Raw genomic sequence first — 14,264 nt, 5'->3', positions numbered from 1 at the left:
CACATTTTGCAAGAATTGAGTCCCCTGTATTATACTTAACTCAAACTTTTACTCACTTTCAAAAGAACATAAATTTGCATAAAGGTCAAAAACAATGTAAAGCAAACTTAAGCAGTACAGTTTCATCTCTGTTCATTGCACAATTCAAGCTTCTCTCCCTCGTTTCATTATTCAAATGGCAAAGAATGTATCTTTCATCATCCCTTACCTCCGCCAAAACCCTAAACTGTAAAGCAAACTTAAGCAGTACAGTTTCATCTCTGTTCATTGCACAATTCAAGCTTCTCTCCCTCGTTTCATTATTCAAATGGCAAAGAATGTATCTTTCATCATCCCTTACCTCCGCCAAAACCCTAAACCCTGTTTTCGACACTTTTCAATGATATCCCAATCTGAAAATCAACAACAAGAAGAACAATTGATTACAAAAATTGCTGGAGAAGTTTGTGAAATCATTCAAACTCGCCCCAAATGGGAGAATACACTAAGTTCTCTCTTCCCATCTTTCAATTTCTTGGACCCCAGATTCTTCAATGAGGTACTTAAGCTTCAAAAGAATGCATTTTTCTCTCTTCGTTTATTCAATTGGCTTAAATCTCAATCTGGGTATTCCCCTGATCCCATTTCTTGTAAGTCTTTGTTTAATGCTCTTGTTGAATCTAAGGCTTCTGTTGTTGCGAAATCGATTTTCGACTCGTATCCTAAGTTGTTTAATCCTGACCCAGATTCATTGGAGTCTTTGATTTGTTGTTTGTGTAATGATGGTTATGTTAATGAGGTTGTTGATTTGTTTGAAAAATTGAAATTAATGGGTCGTTGCCCATCAATTGAAACTTGGAATACCGCCTTTTCCGGGGCGGTTCGAGTTAAGAGAGCTGATATTGTTTGGAAATTGTATGGGGAGATGATGAATAGTGTGGTTGTTGCTGATGTTGAGACTGTTGGGTATTTGATTCAAGCTTGTTGTATTGATAACAATGTCGAGAGAGGGTATGAGCTTTTTCGACAAATTCGGAATGGTGGGGTTGTTCCTGATAATGTTGCTATGAATACGTTGATTAGAGGGCTTTCTATTAATGGAATGCATGATAGGGTTTCTGAGCTTTTGCATTTGATGATTGAAACAAATCATAACCCTGATATTTTTACTTATCAAGAAATAATTCAAGGTCTTTGTAATTATGGGAAATTGGGTGAAGGGTATCGGATTTTTAATGATCTCAAGGCTAGAGGGTATGCTCCAGATAGGGTGATGTATACAACCATGATTCATGGCTTTTGTAAGAAAAAATTGCTTGGAAAAGCTAGGAACTTGTGGGTTGAAATGAAAGAGAGGGGTATACTTCCAAATGAGTATACTTATAATGTGCTTATTCATGGATATTGTGGAATCCATAAACTTGAAGAGGCTTTAAAGCTGGTAAAAGAGATGTGTGATAGAGGTTGTAAATTGAACACTGTAAATTATAACACCTTGATTGCTGGGTTGTGCAAGGATAGACAAATAAAGGAAGCTTGTGAGTTGTTTGAAGAAATGACTCAGAGTGGTGTTGCTCGTGATGTACTTACGTACAACTATCTTATCCAAGGTCTCTGTAGGGAAGGATATGTGGTTAAGGCTCAGATGCTCTTTGAAGAGCTTTTGGCACATGGATTGCTGCCTTCAACTTCATCATATACACCTTTTATTAAACAACTTTGTCGCCAGGGAGGAACTCAGCAAGCATTAAAGCTACTGACTGATATGGTGAACAGGGGTGTTGAACCTTCGATATACAACCGGGAGTGTATTATAGATGGATTTTGCAACGAAGGATTACCAATCGAAGGGATGCATTGGTTGTTAGAGATGTTAGATAGGAAGCTTATTCCAAGTCGGAACATCTTTGTGAAACTTATTATATGTCTTCTTCAGCAAAATGAGCTGGATTCTGCTCTTGTTGTTTTGAATTTTATGGTGCAAGTAGGCTATACGCTTGGGAAAATTCCATGTCATTCCCTTGTTAGGAAATTTTGTAGTAGTGGTTCAAACCATGTCAAGTTGCTTCTCCATGATATCATCTCCAGTAGCCAGCTTTCTTAGTCTTTTCGCATGAATTTACAGCCTTGATTTTATGGTTGCAAATTCTCACCATCATTCTTTTGGATCTCATTGCTCTGGAAAGAAATTGTGTTTATAGAGGTTGTTCCTGATTTTCATTTGTCCGGCTCATACATTCTCTTTTAAAGAGAAGAAAGTTTGGTTATGATCAATAGCTGACTTGGGGCTGTCAACAGTTTGCTTTGGTGCGCAGATAATGAGATATTGAGCAGCAGTGAGCTATTGGCAAGTAGTTTCTTCGTCTGCTTACAACACAACTTCCATATACAAAGCACTAATATTTTGCACCAACCAAACTTGGTAAACTTAAAAGTTGCATTTTCTCAGAAAGTGCTTCATGTGAAAGAGATACTGATATACTGGTAGCCCATACTACAGTGATTGCACTTACTCTCCTGTCATGGTCTTCTATGCTGCTAATTATGGAACTCCTCAGGAAAATTCTGGTCTAGCGCCTTTTGCTCTTTATGATGTGTATGTGAGTAGTAAACCAATACCTTGAACTATCATAATCATTCTCCCTGCTGTATTTGTTTGTTTAGATTTGATGTTCCAACACTTGTACTTCTATACTCATTGTATTTTTGTTATGTTCTTGATCTTTTGACCTCAATTATTTGATTTAGATTGAGGTTGTTTGTTCAATTTTAAAATGGGAAGAGCTGATGATAGCACTGCTTCACATCTTATTGTTTGTTTGTGTGTATTAAATTTAGTTTCTTATGTTTCATTTAGTTCAGCTGAATTAGAAATTGTGTGTTAGGAGTTAGGTCTGGTGGAAAAAGTACAAAACTTTCTTCCTTTTTTTATATTATAATTACTTTCTCTAATCCAAAATATGTCATTTTAGAGCTATGTATTAATAGTTTAGGATTATATGGCATGGGCCTGGTCCTTCTCTAATTAATACATCCAACTGGATTTAGTTTTTACAAAGTTATAAAGTAGCAATTGTATGATGGTATCTGTCGTATTATTTGTTTGAAGAAGAAAGATGCTTGTGATTATAAAGGGGTATGATGATCAAATTGTGGAAACTAACTAAGAGAAAGGAATTTGCGAAGAAAACTCTAATTTGCATCAAAAGGAGTTTTTGCCATATTTCCTTGAGTATGTGATCTATGCCTTCCTGACTTAATTCAATGAGTTGACCACTGTAATTTGATTTCCTGACACGAGATCATGTAGAAAACATATTTCACTTTGATTGCCATTTCTTTCACTTTTTAGTTCTTCTTATCTTGTTCCTTTTATCTAATTATTACTCTGTTCTGTTTAGCTAATGTTACATGACTTTGCCGGCAAATTTAACTGTGATGATGTCTGCATCTAACTGATGACAATGTGGAAAATGAATCCTGCATATTTTCAATCTCTGTTTATATATGCACTTGAATTAGGTCCTGTCTAAGGTTCTTTTTATCTGTTGTGTTCCTTTGGACAGGTTACCTAAAAATCTCAAGTCAAATCATCTGGCAGATTGGAACCTTCACTTTTATTGACTTTGTATGTGGAGCAATTAAGGATGAAAAGTATCAAAACTGCATGGGAGTAAGATATGTTAATTTTTTGAGGACATTTTATTATTGATTATACACATGTATGACGTATGAATATGCTCGCCAATGTTATTAGGGTATCAGACAAGGCTTAGTTCTTCATTTGTCTGCGTATGTCAATGGATTGTTACATATAAAGAAGCACTAGTGCATTGAAGATAAGAAAATATTTCTTTTTTAAATGGCTCATTATTTGATCAACCAGTCAAGTCCATGTTTGTTGAAATATGTTCACTCTCACACACAAACATGACTTGATTCTTCTCTCTTTTTGGGTTAAGGGGTTTGGGAGTTGAGAGGAACTATCTATGTCAGAGGACAAAACATGCCACAGTTAAGAATCTGCTACAAAAGAAGTATGAAACATATGGTATCTAATTTTATCAACTCCACTTCTCTGTTTTGAATTTTGTACAATAGACCTCTTTAGGTGCTGCCAGTGCTGGGAATATATTGTTTGGAACACCAACCTCCTGTTTCACCCTATCCAAGTTGATGCAATTTGCCAGTGAAAGTGAATAGAATTACTCTCCTCATAATGTTGAGTCTTGTATCATGTTCACTGTCTATCTATGAGTGTCTTCTTGTATACACCTCAAATATGCAATTAAGTGCTTCAATGTGATTGATTGTGCTTATTACTTAATCTTATATTGTTGGATTAGTTTGTCTAGGTTTGAGTTCCCTTCCCAAATTCTTGCCAATTCCACATTTGAGTGATGAGCTATCTAGGAGCTGATTAATTTTATTACTGGTCCTCCAAAAGCTCCTTAGGTCACTTTGAGGATTGTGTTCTCCATCTATCAATTATTATGTCTAGAACTTTTTTTTTGGGACCTAATACAAAGAGAATTCCTTTCTTCATCTTGCTTTTCATTGAGAATTTTAGTTTTCCTTTTTTTTTTTTTTATTTATATTTTTCTTCTGTAATGCTTACTTGTCTACTAACCATACTCCCTTAGGTTGGAAAATCTTGCTCTTTCATATTAGTTCACAGAAACAGAGGTGGAGAAACAAAGAGCACTTAAAATCATCATTAGAGCTCAAGTACTTGCCCTCTGACAGTTAGGATATTGTATACCTCCTATAAGCACCCACCTAAGTGGTTAAATGCTGAAACTTCCCTGTCCTGTCATAGGAAGGAAGAACTCCTAAAGGACTAGGTCAGTACAAACCTCGGTGTCTGTTAAAATTTATATACATGTCCCAGAAATGTAAGATGTCTCTAGATGCTTTAGTCCTATGCTCTTTATGTGTCCCTCAGCTTGATCTTTCCCGTCTTTTTCTATCTCATTATGCTGTGCCTTCCCAGTCTTCTAATGCCGTGCTGTTGGACTTCTTAGGCCTCCCCAGTGCTCAAGCTTCTCAAGATAGGAAATCTTTTTGTTTTCTGGAGTCTTTGTCATTATCTTTTCATGCTCTTGCTCTTTCAGGAATTCATCAAAATCACCTGGGCTCTTCTTTGCCGGTTCTCCCTGGTCCACATTCCAACCCATAAAATCCAATAAAGTCATTGATGCTGGCGTCCCTGGTGAGAGATTCTCATCCGATTCACCTCCTGATGCTTTTACCGCTAAAGCGTCAGCATAAATGACATCATCTACCCGATTCAAGATGGCCGCAGCCAGACTTTCTAGTACCCTAGAGTAGCTCTCTAGTACTGCATGTCCCACATCCTGTAATATACAAAGTAAACTTCTTAAATACAAGTTTTCCAGACTTTTAGAGATAATATTTGGGATTGGGATCAAATGCTGAATCAAATAAAATCATCTTGGTAATTTACCTTATTGTATTGGATTTTGGATATGTCAAGTGTGGACTGAGGGAGCCCTGGAAAGTGGTGTTTAAGTATGAGTAGCATAGTTTCTGCCCTTTCTTCAAAGAGCTCCCTCTTCTCCATGCTTATGGCTGAGCTCCATGATGACTTCCCGTCTTTTTGGATCATCTTCCTCTTCCAGATCACGACTGAGGCTTCAATCCTGTTCTTTAAGTCAAGTACTTTGTGCTCTGACGTCAAGTCCATGGATGACAATAGGCCATCCGGATCAAAGTATTCATCTGTGATGCTTTTGTAGATTATGTCACCAAGGCTTGCTCGTCCATTCTGTCAAAGCATGCCCAAAGAAAACTTTAGAAGTTAGTTAAACCTCATATATAGGTTGGCTAAAAGTTGGATCCTGCAACATCGGGTACAATTTGGATTTGGGTTGTTTAATCTCTAAAAGTCGGGTAATAATAGTTGAATCTATTGTTCATTGGTTGATATTGTTGAATCATGTAGTATATGCCTGCAACTAGATCAAAAGAAAGTAACCCACACCTTAGGAAGGGACTCAATGTAGCTTTCTGGGATCTCCATTTCTGAAAGCACTTGGGCATTGATAGCCATGGCTGCTTTCAGAACCTGATTGACAGCATCTTTCTGCTGCTGTATCCATTTTTTCGTCTCAATTGATAGACCGCCTGTTGGGATCTTGACAGTGGGTATCCACCACTTGTCGTTGTCTCGGCTTGAGGCTTTTTCAGCGTCATTTGCATCCTTGAAATCAACATACGTAAACTCTGTCTGTCCTCTGAAGTTATCTAAACAGTCCTGTTTTATCAGAACAATATTTTGCTCATCAGTGAGGGAAAAATAGTGCATTTATGAGCAGGAAATAGGTAAATTAGTTTTTTGGCTTCTTACAAGAAGCATGGCATCGAGCTTCCGCAATGCTGGGATGTTAACTAGGAGGTCGCTTCGTTGTTTTGTCACCATTATCTGTAGAACACATTCCACAATCAAAAACCAAATCCTCCTGTAGGTTTCCTGAATACCCAGATAAAAAAGGTCAAGGTGATATTTACCTCCATGGAAGAACCATCAGCAGCTTGTTGCTTTGAAGGGACGAGCTCGACTATGTGGTCAGTGACCGATAGGAGCCAGTCCACTTCTTTTCTCCACCTTGCTTTCAAATCTGCTGGCATTGGCTCTAATTTCTTTGAATCTCCAAATACAGAAGCTGTAGCATAGTCACTTAAGAAAATTAATGTTGTGTACCGAAAATTAAGTGCATATGATTTGCATTTAAGATTGTTTAATCATATTTTTCCTGTTTAGAGGTCTTGTAAATTCATTCATAACGTCGTTCAATTAACATAATTTCTAGGTGTAATCAACATACCATATGTATATCCTGTAGTATAGGAATAAAGCCTATGATTAACCCGTAATATAAGCTGTTCTGTGTCATCCGACATTTGCAAATTCAACAGAGCAAATTTGAATGACAAAATGTAATGCAGTATATGTTGTTTAATCAAGGATTATGAACAAAATATCTTAATTTCAGATGAAACAGAAGAAAAGCAAGAATATGAACCTGAAAGATTAGTGATTGCATTTGACAAAGCCAAAGCTGATGAAACACCTTTGCCACCACCTGACATATCTTCACCCAACAACAACTTTGCAAACCTTTCTTTCATCAATTCAATATCTGAACAAAATAAAGCCAAATAAGTCAAAATTTAACAACATTTAAACCATGAATTTCCCACTGAAAAAACAGAAGACAAAAAATGTCTGACAATTTTTCTTCTTCTGAAAACTATTTTCTGAAGAAATCAGCAGATATGGTATGTAGATTTACCTGAGAGTGTCTTTGCTGTATTTTTTACAACACCAACATCTTTGGTAACACGCGAAGCGAATGCTTTGTGATTAGGAGAAGAAATCATTGGAGATCCTACAGGCTGAAAAACTTCCATAGGGCTTTTTGATTCAGTACTGGAATGACTACTGCTATCAGAACTATAGCTTTTTAAATCAAACATTCTTCTGAAATTGAATGACGACGATCTGCTTCGTTCAAATGATCTTACCATTGTTAGAGGATTCCTTATGAATGTTTTACCCCTTCTTAGTTTGATCAAAGAAGGGTAAAACACATGGTTTTCGCGAAAACCGGGTGGCGAAGATCTTTTATTCTCTGACAGATTTGCAAAATTTGCTAATCCCCTTTTGAGGGATTCAGTCCTTTAATTTTTTTGTATTTGAAGGTTAAACAAATGTAATTAACACAACATTAAAGAGAAGGAATTCGGGTTGAAAACCCGAGGTTTTGGTAGAATTATGAAAAAACAGAAGGGTGTTTTTTTTTTTTTTTCCTCTTTGTTTTCTCGGGTGTGTTTTTTGTTTGTTTGTTCGTTTTTCTGACAACAAACAACGAGTTAAGGGATGTTTTTCCAAAGGTTTTTTTTTTTTTTTTTTGTTATTTTTTTAGTTTTTTTTGTTGAAGATGTCTTATTCAGCAAAAGAATGTGGGATGCATGATTTTTAGTGATGTAGAAAGAGAGAAAGAAAAAGAGAAAAAATCTAGGGAGAGAAGTTTGACAGAAAACATAAATTTTATAGAGGTTTATTTTAAGTAAAATCAAGCAATTAATGGTTGGATTTTCACCCTCTTCCGTTTTAGGGGCAAAATTCTCGGTATTACAGCTCATTACCTAATTGTTTACTTCCTCTTCTTCAGCCGTCTTCTAATTTGAGGTTAATTAAACATGTTAATTGTCAATTAACGTTGAAGCATCTTTTTTATTTTTTATTTTTATACCATAGTTGTCTTTATTTTTGCAATATAAAAACTATGTGCAATGTTTTCATGTACGAGTCAATGGTCAATGTGTGTAGCTTATTGGTGGTGAGAATTGATAAACATGTAATTTGTCGTTATACGTGTAATTTATTTTATTGATATTAAAATTTTTAAGTTTTACAATAATCCATCATGTTTGGAAGTTAGCACGAATAGTTTTTTTTTTTTTTTTTTTTGACAAATAATCATTCTATGGAAGGTCTAATAAGTGTAATTTTATAAAGGTACTATAGTTAATCTTTAGCCTTAATTTGTGGAGTATAGCCAATTTAATCTTGCCACGTGTTGATTATACTTCATTAACTACATAGAGTACATACTAATACACCACATACTAGACCAACCTCTCGGACTCCGGCCCATCATATAATCTGGTTATGTACGATGATTTTGGTCTATAAAATATAAACAAAGTTATTGATAAATTAGAGAGAAGTAGAAAATAATTAGAGTAGAATTGCTCGCCTTCTCATTGAAAATAATTGGGAATATATAGAGTTACAAAGATATCAGGAATTAACTAAAATATAAAAGATAAATATAAGGAAATATTCTATCAAATCTCCTAATATACGATAATATCTCAATACCCCCCCTCAAGTTGGAGCATGGGGATCAAAAATGCCCAACTTGGAGAGAAGATAATCAAATTGTGCTTTCCCAAGTGCCTTTGTAAAAATGTCAGCAAGCTGTGAAGATGTCGAGACATGAGAAGTAGATAGTCATCCCTCAGTAATAGCATCACGAACAAAGTGACAATCGATCTCAATGTGCTTTGTACGTTCATGAAAAACCGGATTCTTTGCAATGTGCAGAGCTGCCTCATTATCACAAAATAACTTAATTGCCTTTGGATGTTGCACGCCAAGACTCAATAACAAAGCCTTCACCCATTTTAGCTCTTTAGAGCACGAAGACATGGACCTATACTCGGCCTCCGAAGAAGAGAAAGAAACTGTTGGTTGCTTCTTAGTTTTCCATGAAATAGGAGATTTTCCAAGAAAAACTAGCCAACCAGATAAAGAACGTCGAGTAAGAGGACAAGCAGCCCAATCTGAATCACACCAACCCTGCAGAGTTAAATCACAATCAGAGCTTAATAAAATACCCTGTCCAGGAGTCCCTTTCAAGTATCGAACTACCCTCATTGCAGCATCCCAGTGTTCACTACGAGGTTGCTGCATAAACTGAGTCAAAATATGAACTGAATACGCCAAGTCAGGGCGTGTGACAGTAAGATAAATCAATCGACCAACAAGCCGTCTATAGGACTCTGGATCAGAAAGAAATTCGCCGGTGGCCAATCCCAATTTGTGATTTTGCTCCATGGGAAAACCACTAGGCTTTGCTCCTAACAAGCCTGTCTCAGAAATAATATCCAGAGTATATTTTCGCTGACACAAGAATAAACCTGCAGAGCTACGAGCCACTTCAATCCCCAAAAAATATTTCAAAGGACCTAGATCCTTCATCTTGAAACAGTCACATAAGTAGGCCTTAAAAACAGTCAATGCAGCGGAATCGTTCCCAGAAATAATCAAATCATCAACATACACTAAAACTGTAATCTGAGTATCACGAGTAGTATGAGTGAATAAAGAATAATCAGAGTAAGATTGTTTGAAACCATACCGTTTTAAGGCTTTGGTGAGTTTAGCAAACCAACATCGAGGTGCTTGCTTCAAACCATAGAGAGACTTTTTCAATCTGCAAACCAAAGAAGGATCCGAACTCTGAAAACCGGGTGGTAATTTCATGTAAACTTCTTCATCCAAGTCACCATGAAGAAACGCATTATGAACGTCCATTTGGTGAATTTCCCAATTCTTGGCAGCCGCAATAGCAAGAACAGTACGAACCGTGGTCATCTTAGCAACCGGAGCAAATGTCTCATCATAATCTACACCTTCTTTCTGATGGTTCCCATATACCACCAAACGAGATTTTAGACGCTCAACTTCACCATTAGCAAGAAACTTGGTTTTATAGACCCATTGACTTCCTAGAGCCTTTTTACCCGGGGGAAGAGGCTCCAAAGTCCAAGTACCATTGTTCTCTAAAGCTCGAATTTCTTCATTCATTGACTTACGCCATCCTTCATATTGCATAGCTTCTTTGAAAGTTGTCGTATCTTTAGTTTGAACAACGGCTGAAATAAACTTCCGATAATTCACAGAAAATTTGTCACAATGTATATAGTGTGCTAAAGGATAAGGAGTACCTGAAGACTGATTGGAAGACGGAGATGGACTATTGGCAAAGACCGAGTGAGTGACAAAATCACGAAGCTTAACTGACCGGTATTTTTCTCGAAAACTGCGACCCATATCAGGCTGCTGTGTGGCTGGAGTGTGCTGCGGTGCCCCAGCAAGCTGCTGCTGCTGTGACGCAGCATGGTGGTGCTGCTGGGCAACCTCGGCAGCTTGCTGCTGTGCTGCAGCCTCGGCAGTCGCAGCTTGCTGCTGTGCTGCAGCCTCGGCAGTAGCAGCTTGCTGCTGCTGTTGAGCAACCTCGGCAGTAGCAGCTTGCTGCTGCTGTTGAGCAGCCTCGGCAGTGGCTTGCTGCTGCTGTTCATTGTGCTGGGCAGTGGACTCCGCAGCCCCCCTGTGGCCAGCAACATTTTGCCGCAAGGGGGTTGCGGAGTGGGCTGCCTCATTGTATTCATAGGCTTCGACATCCTCAAAAATTTCCGAAAAATCGCTATGAACATCAACCGACATATCATGCATACTCACATCAATATTAATGTCATCCGGACAACCAAACGGAAAAATTTCTTCCAAAAATTTGACATCACGAGACACAAAGAACTCTTTAGTTTCAAGATCATATAACCTCCATCCCTTCTTCCCAAACGGATACCCCAAAAATACACACTTTCGACTCCGACTAGCAAACTTATCCCCCTTAGTCTTTTGATTATGAGAAAAACACAAGCATCCAAAGGTACGAATAGCATCAAAGGAAGGGGTTTTATTAAAGAGAATTTCGAATGGGGTTTTGTTTTGAAGAATAGGGGTTGGAGTTCGGTTTATTAAGTGAGCGGCGGCCAAAACACATTCACCCCAAAAATAAATAGGCAATTTTGCTTGAAATCTCAAGGCTCTCCCAACATTAAGAATGTGTTTATGTTTTCGTTCAACTCTCCCATTCTGTTGAGGGGTTCCCACACAAGAAGTTTGGAAAATAATTCCAATAGCAATAAAAAAATCAATCAAGCAATTAAATTCGGTTCCATTATCACTCTGAACAATTTTAATTGTCTGATTAAATTGCCTTTCAACCATAGCAACAAACGCCATAAACATCTGAAAAACTTCTGTTTTATCAATCAACAAATAAATCCACACAGCTCTTGAATAATCATCAACAATAGTTAAAAAATAACGAGCCCCACACGAAGAAACATGTCGATATGGACCCCATAAATCACAATGCACTTTCTCAAAAATTCTAGATGTTTTATTTTCACTCAAGGGAAATTTGTCTCTAGGATGCTTAGCACGAAAACATACTTCACAACCTTTATTTAAACTACTTTTATTGCTAATGTGCGGAAGTAACTTAACTATTTTCTCCGAAGGATGCCCCATTCTTCTATGCCAAAGCTCCAAATCTGACATTGCTTCAACCACAGACACCCGTTGCACCATATTCGACTTGCCAAAGAAATAATATAGTCCATCTCGCCTAATTCCCGTTCCAATCAGCTGCTTCAGTCGGTCCTGTATGGCACACATATATGAGTTAAATTGAACAACAACATTTAATTGATCACTGAGTTGTGTAACGGAAAGTAAATTGCAATTAAGATGTGGCACAAAAAGGACTCCAGAGATAGTTATTTGATCGGATAATTTGACCGATCCTTCCAAAGTAGCAAAAACACTTTCACCATTCGGCAATCCAACGGGACATTCAATATAACGAGTGTCAAATAACCAAGATTTATTGCCGGTAACATGATGAGTAGCTCCGGTATCTATAATCCAACAAGTATCATCAAATTGACGATATGGATGATTTTCATGAATTTTTACATTACCCACAATTATAGGTAAAGGGGACGAAGGTGGTGTCTCACCACCGGGCATGGTTGTGATTTTGAAGGGGAAAAAAAAAAAAAAAAAAAAAAAAAAAAAAAAAAAAATTAACCTGCTCTTGATACCATGATAAATTAGAGAGAAGTAGAAAATAATTAGAGTAGAATTGCTCGCCTTCTCATTGAAAATAATTGGGAATATATAGAGTTACAAAGATATCAGGAATTAACTAAAATATAAAAGATAAATATAAGAAAATATTCTATCAAATCTCCTAATATACGATAATATCTCAATAGTTATACATACAAAATTTACAACTAAATTATTTGACATATGTGAAAGAAAACAATATCCATAAATCAAACATAGCATGTAATCAAAGGCTGATGCTCAATGTAGCATGTATCCATATGACTCGTAAAGCTTTCACATGAAGTGTGTCCATGATTCAAATAAAAAGAGACATAAGGAATATTTATTTTGCTAAATTACTTTTGATGGCAAAATATGCACAAATCTGTTTACCTAACATGCATTAACTCATTGACCAGGCACGGCCCAATTGCATTCGGCCGGCAAAATTAAATTGCCGAGTCAATTGGACTTCATAAGACAGCCCATCTCACTCGCAATCCAAACCAACCATTTATTTGTCTTTAACTTTTACTTTATATTATTAAATTTCATGAAAAAATATTATTAAAAAAAAATACTCCCTCCCCCTTTTTTTTCTTTTGCATCACTTTTCTTTTTGGGGTGTTTTTTTTTAAAAATGCATCACTTTTATATTTTATAACTTTATACTACTCCGTATATTTTATTATTTCTCTCTCTTACTTTAAACCCCACTCAACTTATTTTATCATTTCTCTCTCTTCCATGGTCCCCACTAAAATAAAAAAAATATCTATCCTCTCTAACATACTTTCTCTTTCATGGTTCTCATCTTACTTTTAGTATAATAATTTATTACCTACTCACAATATTATAATAATTTATTACCTACTCACAATATTATAATAATTTATTACCTACTCACAATATTATATTGAGAAGGTTTTGCGTAGAACGAACTCATGTGAGTCCGATTTATAATGCACACATTCATCCCCACCCACTACCACCCAAGTCACCCAATTCCACCGCCCACTTTCGCCGCCATTCCCAAATCCTTTGCCAGCTCACCATCTCTTTCTTCCCTCCACTTCTCTTTCTCTCTCCTCTGCTCATCTCTACTCCTGTTAATGTAGTCCTCCCTCCTTTTCCTAACACATTTTAGTGAAAAATTCTCTTATTTACACATTCTACTACCAAAAAAAAAAAGAGAAATGAAAGCTGATTCAAGAGTAAAACCATATCATCAATTACCCGCGATAATCCTAGCAATTGAAAGTCCTATACCAATTGTTGAGTACGCGAAAGACATGATTGAAGCAATAATTGAAGACCATGTTAGCTCATGCAAGTTTGGTATTTGAGACAAAATGATCTCGCAAATTCCAAAACCTATCATAAAAGGGTTATTGCTAAACTTGCAAGAAGCAGAATGTCCTTTTTTGTGGAAGCAGTTCGATTTCAAGACTGCCTTGAAATATTTTGTCTAATATCGGATCAAATATTGTCTAATATCTAATCAATATAAATCAATATTTGATAATTATAATCTAATTTCTGACACTTTTAATCTAATATCTGATAATTATAATATAATTTCTGACACTTATAATATAATATCTGATAATTATAATATAATATTTGACCATTATTATCTAATTTTTGACACTTTTAATTTAATATCTGATATTTATAACTTAATATCTGACCATTGTTATCAAATTTCTAACAATTAAGAATTTTTTTTTTCCCGTTTGTATGACCGGACTCACGTAAGTCCGTTCTACACAATATTTTTTCCTAT

At 36.3% G+C, this 14,264-nt stretch overlaps 2 protein-coding genes across 3 annotated transcripts; one reads left to right on the top strand and one right to left on the bottom strand.

Annotated features, from left to right (window-relative positions):
* Positions 1 to 233: 233 nt before the first annotated feature.
* LOC145579874 (uncharacterized) lies at positions 234 to 4,685 on the top strand. Of its 2 annotated transcripts, none has more exons than XM_081637165.1 (2): positions 234 to 2,579; positions 3,546 to 4,685. In XM_081637165.1, the coding sequence occupies exon 1, from the start codon at positions 308 to 310 to the stop codon at positions 2,081 to 2,083; it is 1,776 nt and encodes a 591-aa protein (XP_081493291.1). In that variant the 5' UTR covers positions 234 to 307; the 3' UTR covers positions 2,084 to 2,579; positions 3,546 to 4,685. The 2 variants fall into 2 exon arrangements, with proteins under 2 accessions (XP_081493291.1, XP_081493292.1); XM_081637166.1 differs by lacking the exon at positions 3,546 to 4,685 and having other exon boundaries at positions 234 to 2,182; positions 2,295 to 2,313.
* Positions 4,686 to 4,705: 20 nt separating this feature from the next.
* Positions 4,706 to 7,679, bottom strand: LOC145579875 (rho guanine nucleotide exchange factor 8-like). The gene is made up of 7 exons (XM_081637167.1): positions 7,296 to 7,679; positions 7,026 to 7,142; positions 6,511 to 6,665; positions 6,350 to 6,424; positions 5,984 to 6,256; positions 5,447 to 5,767; positions 4,706 to 5,336 (listed from the first exon to the last, which is right to left on the bottom strand). The coding sequence occupies exons 1-7, from the start codon at positions 7,528 to 7,530 to the stop codon at positions 4,977 to 4,979; spliced, it is 1,536 nt and encodes a 511-aa protein (XP_081493293.1). The 5' UTR covers positions 7,531 to 7,679; the 3' UTR covers positions 4,706 to 4,976.
* Between the last annotated feature and the right edge of the window lie 6,585 nt (positions 7,680 to 14,264).

The sequence above is a fragment of the Chenopodium album genome, chromosome 14, assembly GCF_948465745.1.
Source record: "Chenopodium album chromosome 14, dcCheAlbu1.1, whole genome shotgun sequence".
Lineage (NCBI taxonomy): Eukaryota > Viridiplantae > Streptophyta > Magnoliopsida > Caryophyllales > Amaranthaceae > Chenopodium > Chenopodium album.
The sequence above is the reverse complement of the archived record's forward strand: the minus strand, read 5'-3'. Positions and strand labels throughout refer to the sequence as shown.